We start from the raw sequence: 21,002 nt of genomic DNA, 5'->3' as shown, positions 1-21,002 counted from the left end.
GGGAGCAGATGTAGAGCAGACAGAGGAATTAAGAGAAAGAAATAGAATTGTTTCAGAGACAGGGTGGTAAGAGGTGTAGTCGAAGTAACAGAGAGTTAGTGGGTTTATAGAATATTTCTGTATGCCGAGATAGAGATAGAAAGGGGAAAATGTTTCCAGAAATTAATTTAAGGAGCCTTGCCTGTGTAGGCTTGCAGCATAGATTGGTCCACGTATTCAATAAAAAGAAAGGCATTGCTGGTTACTGAGGGTGATTACAAGTTCTGCCAGGCAGACGAGGATGGTGGTGGAGGGAGACTGGTTATGTCTGTTATTAAGGAAGAAATGGGGAGTCTTGAGACCTTCTTTATGTGGATGGAGGTGTATAGGACCTGGATGTCCATTGTGATAATTTGGCAGGCGGAGGTTGTTGAACTGTTGTTTATATATATATATATATATATATTTTTTTTTTTTAAAGTGTTGTTAAACAGAGAGGGCAGGAAATGGGGTGAACTCAGAGTAAAACGCCAGAAATAAAATAAAAAGAAGAGCAGGTGGCAATGACTAGAAGGAGAGAGAGAGAGCAAGAGCGAGAGCAAGAAATGACATCTGACAATACAACAGATCTTAACCATGGAAATTCTATATATCAATTCAACGATTATATCGACAATTTATACTAGTTAAAAACCAAAAGAAATGAAATGTTTTGATAGAGTTATCATAACTGTCGCATTTTGGATTTTGAATAGATTATTTTTTGCCCACCCATGAAAGACCTTAAGAAAACACTCTGCACCTATCTGAAATCCAGCAACCCCTATTGAATCACACTCATAATTCTATTCATGATGACAATCCCACTAATCAATGTCATTTCTCTTGGCTGACAGCAAACATTATCAATTGTAAACCAGTGACCCAATCCATGAGGCTCCAGGCTTCAACTTCGCAAGGAAAATAAATCTTAAGAAATTGAAAGCAAGCTGGAGAAGATGTGGTTACCTCCTTCACAAATAGAACATGAGTAACAGCCCAAATTGTGACAATGGCCACATGCATCAGATCTATTTTTGGTGCATCACAACCATTCACACTGCCTCAGCTGGAATCACTGAATGTATTTCTGAACTTAAATCAGACTATTAATGCTTCTTTTTAAAAAATATTTTATTTTAATATTTATAGATTCATAAGATTCAAACAATATAATCTTTTGTAACAGTCATGTAACATATAGAGTCTGCATTTATCCTCCCACCCCACCCTAGTAAATACATTCAATTAAATTACATTGATACAAATTCCAGTGGGGCCAAAGACACCTACAGAAACCTAGGGAAAAGCCTAGGGGGAAAAAAAATCAGAAAGCCTAAGTTACAAAGGATAAGAAATTAAAAAGAACTTAAATTAAATTAAAGTAATTTAAATTAAAAAGAAATTTTAAAAACCCAAAATGAAACTGATAATACTCGTTGCCTGTGCCATGCCCTACTTCCTTCATCACATTCATTTCCCTGCTGGGAAGGATTGCGACAGAACTACTATTTTGAAGGTAAGGGAGGGGGCTAATCTATCTGTGTTCCAATATATTTCAAGTAAGGTTGCCACACCTTAACAAATATGTCATATTTCTTCCTGAGATTGTATGTGATTTTCTCCAGGGGAATGCAATTCTACAATTCCATATTCTATTGTGTGGTATTTAGTTGGGAGTCAGATCCACAAAACCGCATATTCTTCTTTCTCCACCATTGTCTTCACTTGTTGGCACAAGGCTCCATCTGCTTTTCTTTCTCTTGACTGTTTAAACTTCTCACCCACCTACCTCTTCCATCCTCCCCGCCTTGTTCCATTTGCCCATCATCCCTTTTCCTTCCTCGGACAACCAATCACCTAATGGGCTGTTTCACTCCTCTCTCTCTCTCTCTTTAAAATGACTAGCTTCTCATCTGGAGGGTCTCAATCTGAAATGTTTACGATTCCTTTCCCCCCTGAAAATGTTGCTTAACCTGCTAAGTTCCTCTTTTATTTTGCTCCAGATTCCAGCATCTTCAGAGGCTCGTGTCTCCAAATTAACAGATGATCCAGAGCCACAACATTTTTCAATTTGAGGATTGTTGATTCAAAATGACTAAACTGGAACTTCTGCTGAGATATTGAAATGCATTTAGGGGGGTGAAAAATTACTTTTAGAACTTCACCTAGTAACCATTCTTAGTTCTTAGAAAGCAGTTTACATTTGGTATGTAACTGGGGACAAGGGACTATGTCAGCAAGTCTAACAGATGTGGAAGGAGGTCTCTGGCCGCAGTGACACGAGATTATCAACATTTGACCCGGTTTAAAAAAGGGGCATTTGCGGGGTTTGGCTCTTTAGTGGAGCAATCGAATCACAAGGAGAGAGTTACACACAGCTCAGGGAGAGGAGTTTAAAAAAAGCATTTTTTTAGGGCTCAGCAGAGCAATCAAATCGCAAATCATTAGCAGTAACAAATACATTTAAAGCAGGCAGAAGATGAGCGGCCATTGTGTGAACAGTGAGTTAGAGGTTTTGGCTTGAGAGGCTGAGGACATGCTACATACAGGTAAGGTGAGGTAAGATCTCTTTGTACCAGAGTTGGTAGTAGAGATTGCAGCTGGGGCAGCCATATGCTTCAGTTGCAGGATGTAGGAAATCTGGTACAGCACCAGTATCCCTGATAACTATACCTGCAAGATGTTCATCCAGCAACAACCTCTTACAGACTGTGTTAGGGAACTGGAGCTGAAGCTGGATGAACACTGGATCATTTGGGAAGCAGATGAGGTGATAGATAGAAGGTTCAAGGAGACAGTCACACCCAAAAGGCAGGCAACTGGGTGATGTTCAGAGAGGAAAGGGAAATAGGCAGTCAGTGCAGAGCAACCCTGTGGCCATTCCTCTCAACGATAAGTATACTGCTTTGGATGTTGTTGGAGATGATCTTCCAGGGACAAGTCACAGTGGTCAGATCTCTGGCACAGAGCTTAGAAGAGAAGAGGGGAAAAGAGGAAAGCTATAGAGATTGGGGATTCAAAAGTTAGGGGAACAGACAGGAGGTTCTGTGAACAAGAGAGATCCCCGATGGTATGTTGCCTCCCAGGTGCCAGGGTCAGGGACATGTCAGATCAAGTCCACAGCATTTTCAAGTGAGAGGGTGAGAAGCCAGATGTATTGGTCTATGTTGGTACCAATGACATAGATAGGAAAAAAGATGAGGTCTTGAAGAGGGAATTTAGGGAGTTAGGAAGAAAACTAAAAAGCTGGACCACAAGGGTGATAATCTCAGGATTTCTGCTTGTGTTATGCTCCAGTGAGGAAAGGAATAGGAAGCTATGCAGATGAATGCATGGCTGAAGAGTTTGTGCAGGGATCAGGGATTCAGAAGCATGGATCATTGGGATCTCTTCTGGGGAAGGTATGATCTGTACAAAAAGTATGGGTTGCACTTGAATGGGAGGGGGACTAATATCCTGGTAGGCAGATTTGCTCGAGCTGTTGAGGAAGGTTTAAACTAATTTTGCAGGGGGGTCAAAACCAGAGAGAGATAGTAGTGAATTGTTTCCACTCCGTAAATGGTTATATGGTTAATCGGTTAATAGAACAGAAGATACAAAAGTAGATGCATTATGCAGTGAAATTGTGAAGAAGGATAGCTAAGCAGACAATAGGGCAATACTACTAGTGTAAGATTAAGGATTTAACTTGGTGTACTTTAGAAATACAATCAAAAAGGGTGATGAGCACAGCACTGAAAGTCTTGTATTTAAATGCTGCAGTTTAGGAAGCAAGGTTGATCTAGTAGCGCAGCTGTAAGTTGGTAGGTATGACATTGTGGCCATCAATGAGTCGTGGCTAAAAGATCACAGCTGGGAACTAAATATCTGTAGGTACACAGTGTTTCTGAAGGACAGGAAGGTAGGCAGAGGGGATGGAGTGGTTCTGTTGGATAAAAATGGAATGAAATCTTTGGAGAAGAAATAAATCCCTGTGAGTAGAATTTTTAAAAAAATGTAAAGGTAAAAAGACCCTGATGGAAGTTGTATACAGGCCTCCAAACAGCTGCCTGGATGTGGCATGCAAACTACAGAGGGAGATAGAGAAGGCGTGCAAAAAGGGCAATGTTACAATAGTCATTGGGGATTTCAATATTCCAGATTGATTGGGAAAACCAAGTTGGTACTAGATCCTAAGAGAAGGGATTTATCAAATGCCTTTAGGATGGCTTTTTAGAATAGCTTGTTACTGTGCCAACCAGTGAAATTGCAAATCTGGAATGGGTAATGTGTAATGAACCAGGCTTGATAAGGGAATCCTTAAGAGGCAGTGATCATAATATGATAGAATTTTCCCTGCAGTTTGAGAGGGATAAAATCAGATGTGTCAGTGTACCAGTGGATTAAAGGGGATTACAGAGGTATGAGAGGGGAACTGGTGAAAGTTGATTGGAAATGTACTCTAGCCGGGAGGACAGCAGAGCATTGTGGTGGAACACTCTAGTGCAGGTATGACTTCACTAGACTGTACAGGCTGGCCCGCCTCAGACTCTGTAACTCCTTCCCGTAGATTCCCAATAAAGGCTAATAATCTCCTCCCTCTATACCAGCCTTGGATCTGGCCCAGCAGCATGTAGAGACATGCCCGATGTTTCTGGATATTAAAGCCTTTAATCACTCATCATGTCTTCTTATGGTTATTGATCGTGCTACAAGCATCAATGGCTGGAGTTTCTGTGAGAAATAAAAGTGCAGAAAAAAGAAGAAATATTTTAATGGAAACATGATACATCTGTGGCTGACAAGAGAAGTCAAAGCCAAAGTAAAAACAAAAGAAAAGGCAAATAGGAAGGCAAAAATTAGTGAGAAGAGACAGGACTGGGAAGCTTTTAACAGCTTCCAGAAGACAACTAAGAAGGTCATTAGGAAAGATAAGATGAACTTTGAAAGGAAGCTAGCAAATAATATCAAAAATTATACCAAGTTTTTTATATATATCTATATATATATATAGATATATATAAAAAGTACATTAAGAGTAGAAAAAGTGAGAGTAGCTCAGAATCAGTATTGTCATGGACAAGTCATGAAATTCAGTTTTGTGGCAGCATCATTATATAAACAGACATATTACAACCATCTTATAAAATTACTATAAAAAATAAAATAGAATAAAGTAATAATAACAATTATAGGGCACAAAAAGTGAAGCAGTGTCTTTGGTTCATTGATAATTCAGGAATCAGATGACAGCGGGGAGGAAGCAGTCCTTGTGCCGTTCAATACTCATTTTTAGGTTCCTGTACCTTTTTCCTGATGGTAGCAAGTGAAGAGGGCATGACCTGGGAGGTGGGGGGTTTTTGAGGATAGAGCCTGCTTTTGTCCTCGATGCCTGTGATATCGCAGGCTGAGTTAACAACCTTCTGAAGTTTCTTCTTGTCCTGAGAGTTGCCACCTCCATACCAGGCAGTGATACAACCAGCCAGAATGCTCTCCATGGTACACCTGTAGAAGTTTATGAGAGTCTTTGGTGACATACCTCAGACACCTCACAAAGTATAGCTGCTGGCGAGCCTTCTTTGTGATTGCATGGACATGGAGGCTCCAGAACAGATCCTCGGAGATGTTGACACACAGCAATTTGACATTTTTAACCCTTTCCACTACTGAGCCATCAATGAGGACTGGGCCATGTTCCCCTGACTTCTTCCTGAAGTCCACAATCATTTCCTAGGTTTTGCTGAGGTTGAGCGCAAGATTGTTGTTGTTATACCATTCAACGAGCTGATCTATCTCCCTCCTGTATGCTTCCTCGTTGCCATTTATGATTCTGTCAACAATTGTGGTGTCATTAGCAAACTTGTAGATGGCATTGGAATTGTACCTGGCCAGACATTTGTGGGTGTATAATGAGTAGAGCAGTGGGCTAAGCACACATCCTTGGGGTGCTCCTGTGTTGATGATCAGTGAGGAGAAGACATTGTTTCCAATTCATACTGACTGTGGTCTTCAATGAGAAAGTCAAGGATCCAGTTGCAGAGGTGGGTACAGAGGCCTAGAGTTTGTAGCTTCTTGACCAGCACTGACGGAATAAAGGTACTAAAGGCTGAGCTCTAGTCTATGAAGAGTAGCCGTATGTATGAATTGTTGTTTTCGAGGTGATCCAGAGCTGAGTGGAGAGCCAGTGATAATGCAGAAAGTGTGATGATAGGTGAATTGCAGTGGGTCCAGATCTTTACTTGGCTGTGTGTTAATTCTGGCCATGACCAGCCTCTTGAAGCATTTCATCACAGTATAGAAGTTAGTTGTTGAGGCAGTCCACATTACTCTTGGGTATTGGGATGATTGGTGCCCTTTTGAAGCTGGTGGGAACTTCTGACTGCCACAATGAGAGGATGAAAATGATCATGAACACTCCAGCTAGTTGGTTGGTGCAGATTTTCAGTACCCTGCCAGTTATCTTTTTTTCTTTCTTTGGCTTGGCTTCGCGGACGAAGATTTATGGAGGGGGTAAAAGTCCACGTCAGCTGCAGGCTCGTTTGTGGCTGACAAGTCCGATGCGGGACAGGCAGACACGATTGCAGCGGTTGCAGGGGAAAATTGGTTGGTTGGGGTTGGGTGTTGGGTTTTTCCTCCTTTGCCTTTTGTCAGTAAGGTGGGCTCTGCGGTCTTCTTCAAAGGAGGTTGCTGCCCGCCAAACTGTGAGGTGCCAAGATGCACGGTTTGAGGCGTTATCAGCCCACTGGCGGTGGTCAATGTGGCAGGCACCAAGAGATTTCTTTAGGCAGTCCTTGTACCTTTTCTTTGGTGCACCTCTGTCACGGTGGCCAGTGGAGAGCTCGCCATATAACACGATCTTGGGAAGGCGATGGTCCTCCATTCTGGAGACGTGACCCATCCAGCGCAGCTGGATCTTCAGCAGCGTGGACTCGATGCTGTCGACCTCTGCCATCTCGAGTACTTCGACGTTAGGGATGTAAGCGCTCCAATGGATGTTGAGGATGGAGCGGAGACAACGCTGGTGGAAGCGTTCTAGGAGCCGTAGGTGGTGCCGGTAGAGGACCCATGATTCAGAGCCGAACAGGAGTGTGGGTATGACAACGGCTCTGTATACGCCAGTTATAGTTAGTGGAAAAATGACACCGTAGAAATTGTAATGGGGACAAGGAGATGACACAGGAATTGAATGAGTATTCTGCAACATTCTTCATTGTGAAAAACATTAGCAGTACACCTCTCTTTCAAGGGTGTCAGAGAAAGAGAGGTGAGTGCAATCACAATCACCAGGTGCTTGGGAAGCTGAAGGATCTAAGGGTAGAGAAGTCTCCTGGACCAGATGGAATCAACCCTCAGGTTCTAAAAGAAGTAGCTATAGAGATTGTGAAGGCATTGGTGACGACGTCCCCAGAATAAATAGATTCTGGCATGGTTCAAGACAGGAAATTCACAAAGGGTACTCTGCTATTTAAAAAAGGTTGGGGGGGGGGCGGTGGTGGGCAGAAGAAAGGAGATTATTGACCTGTAAGTCTAAAGTATGTAGTTGATGGAGTAGATGGTCAAGAATGAGGTTACAAAGTACCAGGAGATGCATAATAAGCTAGGTCAAAGTCAGCATGACTTCCTTGTTTGATGAACCAACTGCAATTTTTTTTTTGTTGAGGAAACCACAAGCCGGTTAGACAAAGGAAAAGCAGTGGATATTGTATGTTTGGATTTTGAAAAGACTTTTGACAAGGTGCTGTACATGAGGCTGCTCAACATGATGCGACCCTATGAAATTACAGGAAAGACAAGAGCTTGGGTAGGGAATTGGCTGATTGGCAGGAAAGAAAGTAGGAATAAAGGGATCTTATTCTGGTTGGTGTTCCACAGGAGTCAGTTTTGGGGCTACTCCTCTTGACTTTGCAAATTAATTATTTGAATTGCGGAATAAATGGCTTTGTAGATGATACAGAGATAGGAGGAGGGACACGAAGTGATGAGAAAATGGAGACTTAGATTAGAAGAATGGTCCAAGAGGTGGCCCAAATGAAATACAATGTTGGAAAGTGACTGGTTAGAAGTAATGATTTTAGAAAAGGATTTCAAAGTTGAAAAACCGGTTGGTAGAAATAACTGGCAGGATGGCTCAGTGGGAACCTGTGGAACTACTATTTCTAGATTTTAAAGTGCTGTGGTGCAATCATAATGGTTGTAACCATTCATTTGATTTTGATAAAATTACTATACTTAGAAGAATGATTAATGGTCATAAAACAGTAATAAAACAAAATGTCCATGATCAAATTCAATCAAGGAGCAGCTCTAAGCAACCGCAAAAAAATTGCAGAAACAGGTTTATAAAAAAAGAAAGATTAACATTGGCTCCACCAATGTTCGCCAACACGTAACACACATTCTCAAGCAACCGGTAAATTCACTTATCCTGAATCGACCAATCCCCCCCAAGTGCTGGGTACCAGGGGTTTTACTGTAATGAAACAAACTTCAGGTCAGCAGTGAGTTTTGCATATTTGTCACAGATCTCTCTCATCCTGTACTCCCTTCAAAATTGCATTATCTGTAATAACCGCACGAAGACGATTACAACCAACACTCGATGACCAAATGTGATTTACCCAAGTTTGCTGGGAAGAATTTAACTTGAAAACTGAATAGAAAACTGAATAATAACATGCTAAGTGATTAAGAAAGAAGATAACAGATGGAATGAAATATAGGATATATGGAGATGGTCATGTTGGTAGGACAAATTTAAAAAAGTCATGTTCTACTAATGGCAAGAATAACTATCAAATATGCATCAAATCCACACTGCCTTACTACAAATGCATTTGTCATAGTCTCACTCCCCTACACTCGAGACTCTTTTGCAAATTAATTTTCACTCGAGTTAATCAGAGACTACACAAAAGTGCTGAAAACACTTAGCATGTCCCGCAGTGTCATTAGGAGGCAAAGGTGAATAACCAACATTTTGAGCATGAACCCTTTGCCAAGGGCTCAGGCCCAAATCATTGATTATCAGTATATTTTACCTCCTTTGGGCACTGTGGGTCCGGATGTGTTTCTCCAGCACTTGTGTATTGACTTCAATCACAGCTTCTGCAGACATTCTTTGTTTCACTCTGTTAATCAAGATATTCTGCTGAGCGAAATCAATGCCTTGTAAAGGGTGATCATAAATTACATGCACTAAGACTCTGTGCCTGTTTTTATAATGCCTAGAGCCCTCTACACTAATTTAAAAGCACTTTCTTAATCTATCCTACTATTTTCAATAATGCATGCTTCTGTGCCAGAAACCTCTGTTCTTATATTCTCTTTAGAATTATATCTCTCGTTTGCATTTCCTCATCATCCAACTTGAATGTAATTGTTCTGAATGTGCTCTGTGTTTACCTAATCTTTCAGTGGTTTGGCGTGTATTAACATCCTCCAGTTTTTGTCATGTATATATTTGTAAATTATTTCCTCATCAGTAAGAAAAACTGCAGCCACAATACCAACTCTGTGAAACACCACTCCCTCCAGTTCGTCAAAGAACCAAAAGACAGAAAATTCAGCTGCAGATACACGATAATGGAACCTTGATCTTCGTTTCTCAGGAATTATTATCCAAGAATAAGGATATTTTTGCTACAATTGGACAGAATTTTGTTAAGATCACACCTGGGGCACTTAGTGTAGTTTTATTCTTGATATCCAAGAAATCATCTGCTTAGCTTGGAGGTCACGTCATATATATTTGATTACCTCCTGAGACAAGGGGATTGTCCTGCTAGAAGAGATGGATAATTTCTTCCTGGACATTAGAAGTAACCTGATGAACTTTTGTGTGGTTTAAGAGGGATTGATATTATAAATTTCAAAGGGCTGTATCATGTATGTAGAACTAAAGAGCACAGATGAAGTGGCAAAGTACACATTTGTGAATCTTTCAAGTGGTCTACTCCATGGAATTGTGGGTGTCTTGCTATTAAGTATTGTATAACATAATGGAAGTTCATTCTGATAAGTGCAAGGTGATATACTTTTGAAATATTAGGGCCGTGGAAGCACTTAAGAATAGAGGAATCTTGGTGTACAAGTCTAATGATCTCTGAAGATGGCAATCACAAACGATGAAAGGAGTGAAAGGAGTGCTTACATTAGCCTCAACAGGGATGGAGGAGGGAGCTTATAGTGCAACCTTTTAAAACATTGATTAAGGAAGGGCATGACTGGAATGGAAAGGGAGCAGAGGAGATTTGTTAATTGCACATTTGGATGGAGCATCTCAGAAAATAGGCTGGATCTGTTTTCTTTGGAAAAGTGGTCAGGTGTGGGTCCTGACAGCAGTATAAACATTATGAGTGGCATAGATAGGGGAGAAAGTAGATGTTTTCCCCATAGCAGAGGCATTGAAACTTAGAGGAAAGGTTGAGGGTGAGGGGCAAGAGGCTTAGAGGGGATCTAAAGAAGATCTTTTGCACATAGATGGTGGTTGGAACACAGCAGCTGAATTTGGAGGCAGGAATTCTCATAATATTTAAAACACTTAAATTACCAGCGTGTAGAAGGGAAATGCTGGTAAATGGGACTAATATTTGATGGTTGGCCTGGACCTAGTGGGCCAAAAAGCCTGTTTTTGTGCTGTACGATTTTGCCTCAGAGAGAGAAAAAGTGTCAGTTTTGGAAAATGGACAAGGAAGAGGAGCAACTATGATCTCATTAAATAGTTCAAGGTACAGGCCTGTTCTTCATTCATCTTATTAGTAATGCTCTTTTGAAAAACAGTGTTGTGTAATGCATGACAGGAGACTACTAGATTTAAGATAGGGGAGTGAAAAAAAAGCACAGTCCAAAAGTGAATGAAATGAATGGAAGAGCTAAAGAGAGCAAATTTACTTTATGGAAACTTTATAACACAAGTGAACTAATTTGTACAAGAAATTTACCTTTGGATTATATTCTGCATTTCTTGCATGAAGAGCAATTCTCTTCAGGTCCAATTTGCAGGCTAAGTTAACAGTGGAAACAATGTTTCTATGGAGGAAAAATGCAAAAGGTGAGAGATACCTGTTATGTCTCTGGGTTACTTGGGAAGGTTCTTAAATAACTTAGAGATGCAAGATTCAAATAACAGAAGAGATTTCACTTACTGATGCCTTCCACCATCTCAGGAAACTGTTCACACACACGCGCGCATTCTTTATCACTTTCTTTCCAGTGCAACTTAAGTAACTGAACTCGTACACTAGTTTATTTACACAACTATTGGGCTCTGTGTTGCTGGTGCACATGTAGGTGATGTAGCTAGTTGCGCTTCACCTGACAACTGCTGTGTTGATGTTTCAGTATTAGTGGTTGTGGTCTCTTCACTTGATATTGGTGTTGCAGACTTTGCTGGTATTAAAGCTTTCTGCTTCATCATATCTTGTGTCGGCTGGATGTGAATTCTGTTCCTCCTCAGCTGATTGCCAGAGTCTGTCTCGACAATGTATGATCTTGGTGTCTCAGCTTCTCTGATGACCTTTGCTGGGGTCCATGTTTTCAACATCGACTCTTGAATATGCTCATGCTGCCCTCTGAAGAGTCTGGCAATATTGGTCTTGTTTGTTATAAAGCTGGCATCCTTCTTCTTGTGTGTCAGCCAGTCATCTCCTGGTCCTCTGGAGGGTGTACTTTGCTTGGCAGAGTTGTTTTATATCTTCTGCCATTTAGAAGTTCTGGCAGGGACTTCATGTCACCGCTTAAAGGTGATGCTCGTAATGATAGAAGAGCGAGGTGTGGGTCTCCTTTTGTTTTGCGACACTTCACCAATGTGCGTTTAACAGTTTGCACTTGTATTTCAATGAACCCGTGACCTTTGGGGTAGCATGGGGATGATGTAGTAACAACAAACTCATACTCTACAGCCAGCTTTCTGAATTCTTGTGGCATGAACGGTGTTCTATTGTCAAATATTACTTGCTTGGGTATTCCTTGTTCAGCAAGAAGCACTCTCATTTCTGAGGAGATAGTTGACACTCTCAGTCTTTCACCCTTTTGATAAATGGAAACCTGAGTCATAACAGGCTACTATTAAATACCAGTCTTGATTCTCGGTGAACAAGTTTGCTCCCACTGTGTGCCATGGTCTGGCAGGTACTTCTGTGGAAAACATTTCCTCTTTTTTTGTGTGTTTATGTACTTTTGGCATATTTGACATGTAGCCACCATGTTTTTGATGTTTTGTATATACCAATCCAGTACACGGCTGACTTTTCTCTGAGATTCCATTTCTCCATTCCCATGTGACTTTCATGTATTTTCTGGAGCATCTCTTTCTGCATTGTTTTAGGTATCATCAATCCTGATCCAGCCAGCAGAACACCATTCTCCAATGATATGTCGTCCCTGATAGACCAATATTGACGTATTGAAGGTTGTATCTGCTTTATCCTCTCTGGCCATCCTTGATTTACTAGTTGAGAAGACATTTGCAACATCTTATCTTTCTTTACTGCTTTCTTCTCTGATCTGGCTTTATTTATTACTGGTCACACTGACGAGATGATGTATCTTGATCCCCATGTCTTCCATTTCATATTTTTTCATTCGGAGAAAGTAATGAAGAGGTATCAGCAAGAATATGAATCTCTCTCTCTATATATATATATTGGGATATCTGATGTCAATACTTTTGAGGCAAAAGCTATTGGTTTTCCTTCTTGTACTAATGCTGCACCAAGTCCTCTGTTAGATGCATCTTCTTGCAGAGTGAGTATCTCAACTCCACTTTTCTGCATATTTTTTCTTTGAGCTGGTCAAAACTTCTCTGATGTGATGGTGACTACCGAAATTCCACGTCTTCTTTCAGCAAGAAGGTTTGCTGTGTAGACTGACATATATGGTATGAAGGAACTCATGTATTGGACCAACCCAAGGAAACAAGAGTTCCTTTTTGACCTTTGGGTGCTCCATCTCAGCAATGGTTTTAATCTTCTCTGGGATTGGCTTTACCCCATCAGGAGTGTACACCATTCTGAAGAATTGGCATTTCTTCTCTTTTATAATGCATTTATCTGCATTTAGTTTAATTCTAGCTCCTTTTGTTATCTCTATGGCCTCATGTAGATGAAAATCATGAGCTTTTCCATCTCTACCAAAAACCTGAATGTCATCTGTGATGTCAACAGCACCTTTACACCCTTTATAGGTCTCGTTGGAACATGAATTGGCTCACCTTTAGTCTGAAAGTTAGTCGCAGGAACTTGTAACAACCAAATGGAGTATTGAACATTGTTAGTACTGTTAAATTCTCATCTAGTTTCACATTACAGTATCTATTCTTAGCATCTAGCTTGCTAAAAGTTTTGGATCCTGTTAATTCCGCTGTGATGTCTTCTAATGTCGGAGTTGGGTAGTGACCCCTTTTTATTGCTGGATTTAAGTCTTTAGGGTCCAGACATATTCTCAAGTGACCATTTGGTTTTCCTTTGTCCACTATGGAATTTACCCAGTCAGTCGGCTCAGTCACTTTGGCTCTAACTTGAATCCTTTCCATGTTCTTTAGTTCTTGTTCCAGCTTCTTAAGCTCTAGTGGACCTTTCCTTGAAGCAGGGATGACTGGTTTGCAGTTTGGATCTATGGTGATGTGATATTCAATGTCTTCAAAGCATCCAACTGAATCATCAAAGCATTCCGGGTACATGCTCCAGAGCTCAGCCTTGTTTGTGACTGGAGGTCAGTTCTCCAATGGAGTGTCTCTGTTGATCCTTTTGGATATTTTCTTCATCTGGATCTCATAATTGCCAGAGATCAACTGTAACTCCAGGCAGTTGTCCAGACCTGGAATTGCTGGTACATCTACTCTACCATGTAGAGCGTACAGAGGATGTTCTTTCCTTATTGCAGCCATTGATCTTAGCTCTCCCTAGCTGCTTTATCATGGGTCCACCATAGGCCGTTAATATGACATTTGCTGTTTCCAATACACTGTCTTTTGGATACCCTTTTATTATGTTCACTTGGAACATCTGGTGGTAGAGTCCGAGTGGAAGGACATTGCTTTGTGATCCAGTATCCAGCTTCACCTTTAGGTTAAATATTGAAGGCTTGTTCTGGATTGTCCTCTGTATTTAGATCCTTGTGTGCATCGAGCTTCCTTCTTTCATCTCACCTGACATCTCGTGAAGGTGTATGGATTCCATGTCCAGTATCTGGGTGTCGGCGTCCTCATTGTTGTTTCCTCTTATGTGGTGGATCTTCTTCTTTGCTGTTGCATTTTAAAAATAGCGTTTGAATGCTAAATTGCACTTCTGCTGAAACTTTAAGCAATTCAATCTCCCCATCCATCACTGGGTGAACTGCAGTAATGTTTATTCCCTTCTTCTCCTTCATGTTTCAATGACTTACAATCAATAGTATGGCTTTATTCTTGTTCTCTTATACCACTGCCACCATGTTATGTCTCTGTGTTACTTGGGAGGCTTCTTAAATAACTTAGAGATGCAAGATTCAAATAACAGAAGAGATTTTACTTACCACGCACGCACGCACGCACGCACGCACGCACGCACGCACGCACGCACGCACGCACGCACGCACGCACGCACGCACGCACGCACGCACGCACGCACGCACGCACGCACGCACGCACGCACGCACGCACGCACGCACGCACGCACGCACGCACGCACGCACGCACGCACGCACGCACGCACGCACGCACGCACGCACGCACGCACGCACGCACGCACGCACGCACGCACTACAGTTACAAAATAGTTCACATTATCCTGACTATATAACAATACCCAAAGATTTGGGCACCTGCCTACATTTTTTTAACACTTTCACTTTGTTTGCTCAAGATTTCCGCACCTACAGTTTCTTGTATTTCCTACCGTAGGACCATTTAGAGATGCCAGTTAGGATGATTCATAGTACTGGAGCAACAAATAAATCTGCTGAAGAATCTTAGTGGATTAAGCATTCTTGGGGAGAGAAAAAGAATGGTCAATGTTTCAGGCTGGAACCCTTGAGTGAGCCATATCTGTACCTTGGAGATAAAGCAAGACACCTTGCGCTGTGGTCAGAAAGATCAAGAGGAAAATCTGAGCATAACAGGAAAATGCTATTGGTCGAACTAGACAGAAATAATACTGCAGTAGTTATATACATACTCTATTTAAAATATTTATTACATCATACATAGAGGTATCATTTGTTAATCGATAATATTGAAAATACTTACTGTAACTGGGGATATATTCCAGATCTTTCTACTGGAGTCATTGGTGTTACAGGTGTCATAGGAGTCATTGATACCGGGCAAATTGATGATGATTCATTACCGATTGGGGTGCCAATTCCTTGATTTGTTAATTGGTACGGCAAGTGGCTAATGTTTTCAGGTCCATCACTATTCTTGACAACTGAGAGCAGTTGGCAATGCTTTATCATTTGTTGCTGATCAGTAAAGTCTTTTCCCTCTTCATCATCATTTTGTTGCTCTTGGTCATTGCTGAGAAAACTAAGATCTGCTGAAGTAAGCTCTGTAGATAAATGAACTTGAAGAAGTTGAGGTGTGTAATAAGACTCCTGAATTAATAGGTCTGAATCATATGGAATCATAGGATCAAAAATATGGGAATCATTTGTTGGGTGATCATCCTAAAAACATTAAAAAAAAAAATCACATAGCAGCAGATCATCTTCTCAAGACTATGTATGAACTATTAGAATTGCCTTTAGGTTTTGGGACATTTCTTAAATCGATCCCTTTGTACTAAGCACAAGAGATTGCAATGAGAACTTCTCTGATCACCGAGTATTCAAAGCATCAGTAGGTCCTCAAGATTGATCAGGCACAATGTTATCATATTAACCCATGAACAGAAATAAGAAAACCCACACTCCTTCAGCTCTTCACTTGTCAGATTACATTTCTGTAAATGACTTGTGGAGTAACTGTCGGTCAAGGGACAGGGCTTGTATTTTCTACTCTCCACTATCAAGTATTCTTGCAAGATTCCCTAAGGCAACTTACAAATAATAAATATGCAAGAATGTGCACTTGTCAACCCAACAAAGTACATTTGGGATTGAGGGTGCCAGAAAGAAAATAGCTATTTCTGTGCTATTTTCTTACTGTTATGATGGCAAACAGGATCACAATTTCACAAACAGCATGAGAAGGAAAACTGGTTTTGGTGGTGCTGATTAAGGAAAGAATATTGCAAAAGACATCAGGAAATTTTGAGGGTTTTCCGTGTAGTGCATGGCAATATTATTATCGTTGGAAAAGAGAAATTAAAACCTCAATTGAAAATCTCTATTGTAGGACTTCATCAACAAAGCATCAATCTTCAATTTTATACTGAATTATGGGACTGGATTACTTTTAAATCCTGCAGCGGTTCATAGATTTACAACCTTTGCTATCATCTTACAACCTGTCAAGTGTACAACTTGTAGCTCTTCTGCAAAGGATAAATACACAAAATTAATTCCATTTGCTACCCTTCAAGTCCATTCCAAGTGAGCAGCTACCAGTGATTCTCTATGTTTCCCTACCTGCCAATCCAATGGGATAAAAAGAGGATAGAGAAATAAATAAATAGAGAGACACCCACAAACTACTTAAAAATGCTTGGTAAAAGTGATTAAGATTACACTGTCTATTCTGGAAAATGTAGTTGCTGTGAGCACACATCTACTATCCTGAGATGCAACATTTATCAATTTGCTTTCCAAGATCTGTTGAGGTGTTGTTGACTTGACATCTTGGGAGGTGGTTGATTAAGTTTGAAGATTAGATATCCAGCTTTAAGTTTTTCATGTCAAGAATGGAGCTTCTGTTAGAACTGAAGACACAAATTAGCAATGAGCCCCAAACTGCAAGAAAAGTTGAAGCACTTTTGCAGAGAGAGTGAAAATAATGGTTTACTTTCTAAGAAAGATGGTGAGAAAAAAAAGTTAATTTAAAACGAGTAACTTCACACATCAGAGGGCAACTTTGAGATGGAGGGCCCACTTTCACCAACGCTGATAACAGACCTCAAGTGGAGAAATGAGATGTTACTTGGTGTCATGTTGATGTGATGTGTTCCATTCATTGACTGTAGTTGCACGGCGGGTCGTCAAGCAAATACCATTTGTTGTACAAATAGCCATATTGTCCATTTCCTATGTTGATTCTGGTTAAAGCTCCTTACTGCTCTTCAAAGGGCGGAAATATTATGGTCAGTGGCAAGGTATTTGTTTACTACATTGGATGTGCACCAGCTTTTTCCCCCTCTCAATAAGGGATTTGCAGCCATTGGTACTGAAATGGGCTGGTTAAATAATAACCCCAGGATTCCACATCATTGAGAGCAGATTTTAGATTTATATGTTGGTACCTATTATAAAGCAGAGATTTTATTCCAAAATTTATCAGCTTCAGACGTAGGTACATTATTGGAAGGTGCTTGAAGAACATTTGGATAGCAAGGGACTGACTGGGATTGGGGCTGGGACCATTGTTGGTCATCTATATCAATGATCTGAATGATTATGTGGTAAATTGGATCAGCAAGTTTGCAGATAACACTGAGATTTGAAGCATTGTGCACAGTGAGGAAGGCTTTCAAAGTTTGCAGAGGGGACTGGAGCAGCTGGAAAAATGGGCAGAAAATGGCAAATGCAATTTAATGCAGACAAGTGAGAGGTGTTGCATTTTAGAAGGAAAAACCAAGAAAGGATATACATGGTAAATGGTAGGGCACTGAGGAGTGCAGTAGAACAGATGGATTTGAGAATACATATACACAATTCCCTGAAAGCAGTGTCACAGGTCGATAGGGTGGTAAAGAGAGTTTATGGCATATTAGCCTTCATAAAGCAAAATATTGAGTAGAGGAGTTTGGATGCTATGATAAAGTTGTACAAGGTATTGGTGAGACCAAATATGAAGTATTGTGTGCAGTTTTGGACAACTAACTGCAGGAAAGGTATTAGTAATATTGAAAGAGTGCAGCAATAATTTACTAGGATATTGCCCAGTCTTCAGGAACCAAGTTCCAGTGACAGATTAAACAGGTTAGGACTTTATTCCCTGAGTGTAAAAGAATGAGGGTAGATTTGATAGAGATATTCAAAATTATGAGGGGTATGGACAGAGTTAATGTAGGTAGACTTTTCCCACTGAGGGTAGGTGAGATGCAAAACAGAGGACATGGGTTAGAGGAGAAAGGGAAAGGTTTAGGCAGAACATTAGGGGGAACTTCTTCACACAGGGAGTGGTTGGGAATTTCGATCGAGCTGCCAGCTGAAGTGGTGAATGTGGGCTCACTTTTAACATTTAAAGGAATTTGGACAAGTACATTGATGGGGGGCTATGGACTGCTTGCAGATCAGTGGGATGAGGAATAAAAAGTTCAGCAGAGACTAGATGGACTGATGGGCTTGTTTCTGTGCTGTGATGCTCTATGGTTGTATGGTTCAGGGTGTCACAATTCCCCTGATACAGGTATGATCAATGTAATGCAGACAAGTACAGATTACAAAGCAAAAAAAAAAATTATTTTTATTTCCATTAGCTCAGTCTGGCACAATGCTGTACAGGTATTTAAAATTATGACATACCGAGAGAGAGAGAGAGAGAGAGAGAGAGAGAGAAGACAAAAGGTAAGTTTTCAGTGTTAAAGGTCAAGTACAAAGGCCCTGAAATTAAAGATTTAAAGAGGTTTAGAACAAAGCACGAGAAATTCTTTGTATGAAGTATTATTTATGGAAGTCGCTATCATACTGGTTGTTGAAAGAGAAGTTAATGGTTGATTAGAAAATAGAGGTTTTTTTTCATCAGGGTACATAACAGTACATGGCCGGCAGACATATTTCAATGTTAGAAGTGTGAAGCTTTACAGAAGGATAAAGAAACAAATTTACAAGCTTGTGGTAGACCAATGAGCAGGATTACTTCCATGTGCAAGATTATTTTTCATTTCTCATTCCAGCAATTTTGTTGAAGTCAACAAGTATTTGAAACAGGATTTTGAGCACTATATATACAAAAATTATCCAATCTAAGGTTTAGTTTATCTGCAAAAACTAGGAGATTTTGATAGGCAGGAAAATGGCATTTAAAAAAAAATTAGACATGGTAACAGGCCCTTTCAGCACACGAGCCTGTGCCACCCAAATACACTGACAACTCCTGTATGGTTTTTTTTTTAAATGGTGGGAGGAATCCCATGCAGACATGGGAAGAACATACAAACTCCTTACAGACAGCCCCAGATTTGAACCCCTGTCACTTGCACTGTAACAGTCTTGTCCTAACCATGCTGCACAAAGTGGGAAATTGTGAAGTCATTCACTTCATTGCACACAACTGAAAAGCAGTGGGGTTTTTTTTAAGTGATGGGAGAACATGCAGGTTAGGATTAGGGTACATTGGCCTTTATTGGGAAGGGATATGAATAGTAGATAACTGTATTTGGCTTGGTGAGACTGTACTTAGAGCAATTTGTGTGGGGCTCAGTTGGGTGGATGAAGGGAGAGGAATCAGGAATGAGGGTCACATTTTCAGAAAATGAGATGGGCAGTTTAGGTGCAAGATGAAGAGACATTAATTTCCTCAAGGAATGTTTAAGATTTGGAATTCTCTACCCCAGAGTCCAAGTCATTTAGTTCCTCTAAACAGAGGTTAATGGATTGCTGGAATCAGAAAAATCAAGGACATGGGGATAGTGTAGGAAAATGGAACAGAGTTGAAAGGCCAAACACAAACTGGATGAATTACAGAACAGGCTTGAAATGCCAGATGGATTACTCTTGGATTCCTAATTCTTATGATCTTAAATGGCTGAAAGAAATGTTTTCTATTCTCACATCCAATCTCATTGAATATATATACTGCAGACTTGAAGATGGTTTTGCATTTGGAATATATGGAAAAAATGTTACCAGTTACCCGGAATACAACACTTTCAACCAAGCCATTTGACATAATCAACTATTCTTGACAATGAAAGAGATTTACTCACTAGGAGAGTTGGTATGAAAAAGAGTCAGCTCAAAAAGGTCCAAGTAAATTAAGATCTCCAACTACATTTTTGAAAAAAAATCTGAGTGCAAGGCCCTCAGGTTTCATTGAAGAGTTCAGATTTTAGCAAGTGACTTAAATAAATTCGATCTAATTATTCGCACTTCAGCAAATCGAGAGAGTCACGACTTTTAAATGTCGTTTCCTCTGAACCAGGAAACTATTACTGATACTGATCTGCAGAAACCAACATAGGGTACCTGTAAAATACTCTGAAGTGGAATAGAAACTCTTCGGCTTGGTTTATTTTTCCACTTCTCACCTTAAGCTTGAACTCTAACACTTTGAACATGCTTTGTGCCCAAGTTTCAAGTGGCAAAAAAAAATTCCAACTTTTCATAAGATCGTATGCCTTTTTCCATTCACTTCGTCAAATTAATCGAAAATAAACATAATTTTTGCTCAGGATCTATTACTGACGGACAGGGAATCACGTTTCCCCTCCATCATGTGACAAGCTTCAACCACTTTACACGTCTTTGAAAAGAATTGTGACAGCTCACGTGAAAACGTTTTCTGCAGTTAAATTTATTACAGGAGAGACGTGAACTTACATTTTCAACAGTTTGGTCAAAATAACGTTCCAACGATGATTCCATAGTGATTTTGTCAATTGTTTTCGTCAGCGGACTGGCAAGCAAAACTCATGCTCAGAGTGACTCTCTGCTCCAACACTTTCCACCCCACGTGGCCCCTTCTAATGTGAAACTCGTAAAGCCATACAGTTTAAGCAAAAACCTTTTTATCCTATCGCCATTTATCAATGTCGGCATAGGGTTACGTGACTTTTTTGGGAAGCAAATACAGTTTTTATTCGAGGTAAACATCTATTGGACAAGCCCACTAACACAGACCAGGTGTTTTTCTCCCTTGACAAGTGTAACAAATGACCTTTCCCAATCTCACAATGACATTTATTTCCCGTTCCCTTTATTTTCGAAGT

The 21,002-nt window shown here is 40.4% G+C and overlaps 2 protein-coding genes across 9 annotated transcripts in view; one reads left to right on the top strand and one right to left on the bottom strand.

Annotated features, from left to right (window-relative positions):
* LOC138753680 (TATA-box-binding protein-like) overlaps nt 1–20,948 on the bottom strand; it is a 33,124-nt gene extending 12,176 nt beyond the window's left edge. Inside the window, exons 1-3 of one of the 7 annotated variants that reach the window (XM_069916963.1) lie at nt 20,614–20,948; nt 15,224–15,642; nt 10,941–11,028 (exon numbers count right to left, since the gene is read on the bottom strand). In XM_069916963.1, the coding sequence (XP_069773064.1) occupies nt 10,941–11,028; nt 15,224–15,642; nt 20,614–20,658 (552 nt within the window). In that variant the 5' untranslated portion in view covers nt 20,659–20,948. Of the gene's footprint in view, nt 1–10,940; nt 11,029–15,223; nt 15,643–20,000; nt 20,239–20,259; nt 20,580–20,613 lie in introns of those variants that run through there. The other 6 variants (XM_069916964.1, XM_069916966.1, XM_069916962.1 and 3 more) reach the window with 6 other exon arrangements.
* Nucleotides 1–21,002, top strand: part of ktn1 (kinectin 1) — a 223,205-nt gene that overhangs the window by 25,981 nt on the left and 176,222 nt on the right. The gene's annotated exons all lie outside the window — the stretch shown is intronic.

Source organism: Narcine bancroftii, chromosome 2, assembly GCF_036971445.1.
Source record: "Narcine bancroftii isolate sNarBan1 chromosome 2, sNarBan1.hap1, whole genome shotgun sequence".
Taxonomy (NCBI): Eukaryota; Metazoa; Chordata; class Chondrichthyes; order Torpediniformes; family Narcinidae; genus Narcine; species Narcine bancroftii.
This window is presented reverse-complemented; position numbering and strand designations above follow the sequence as displayed.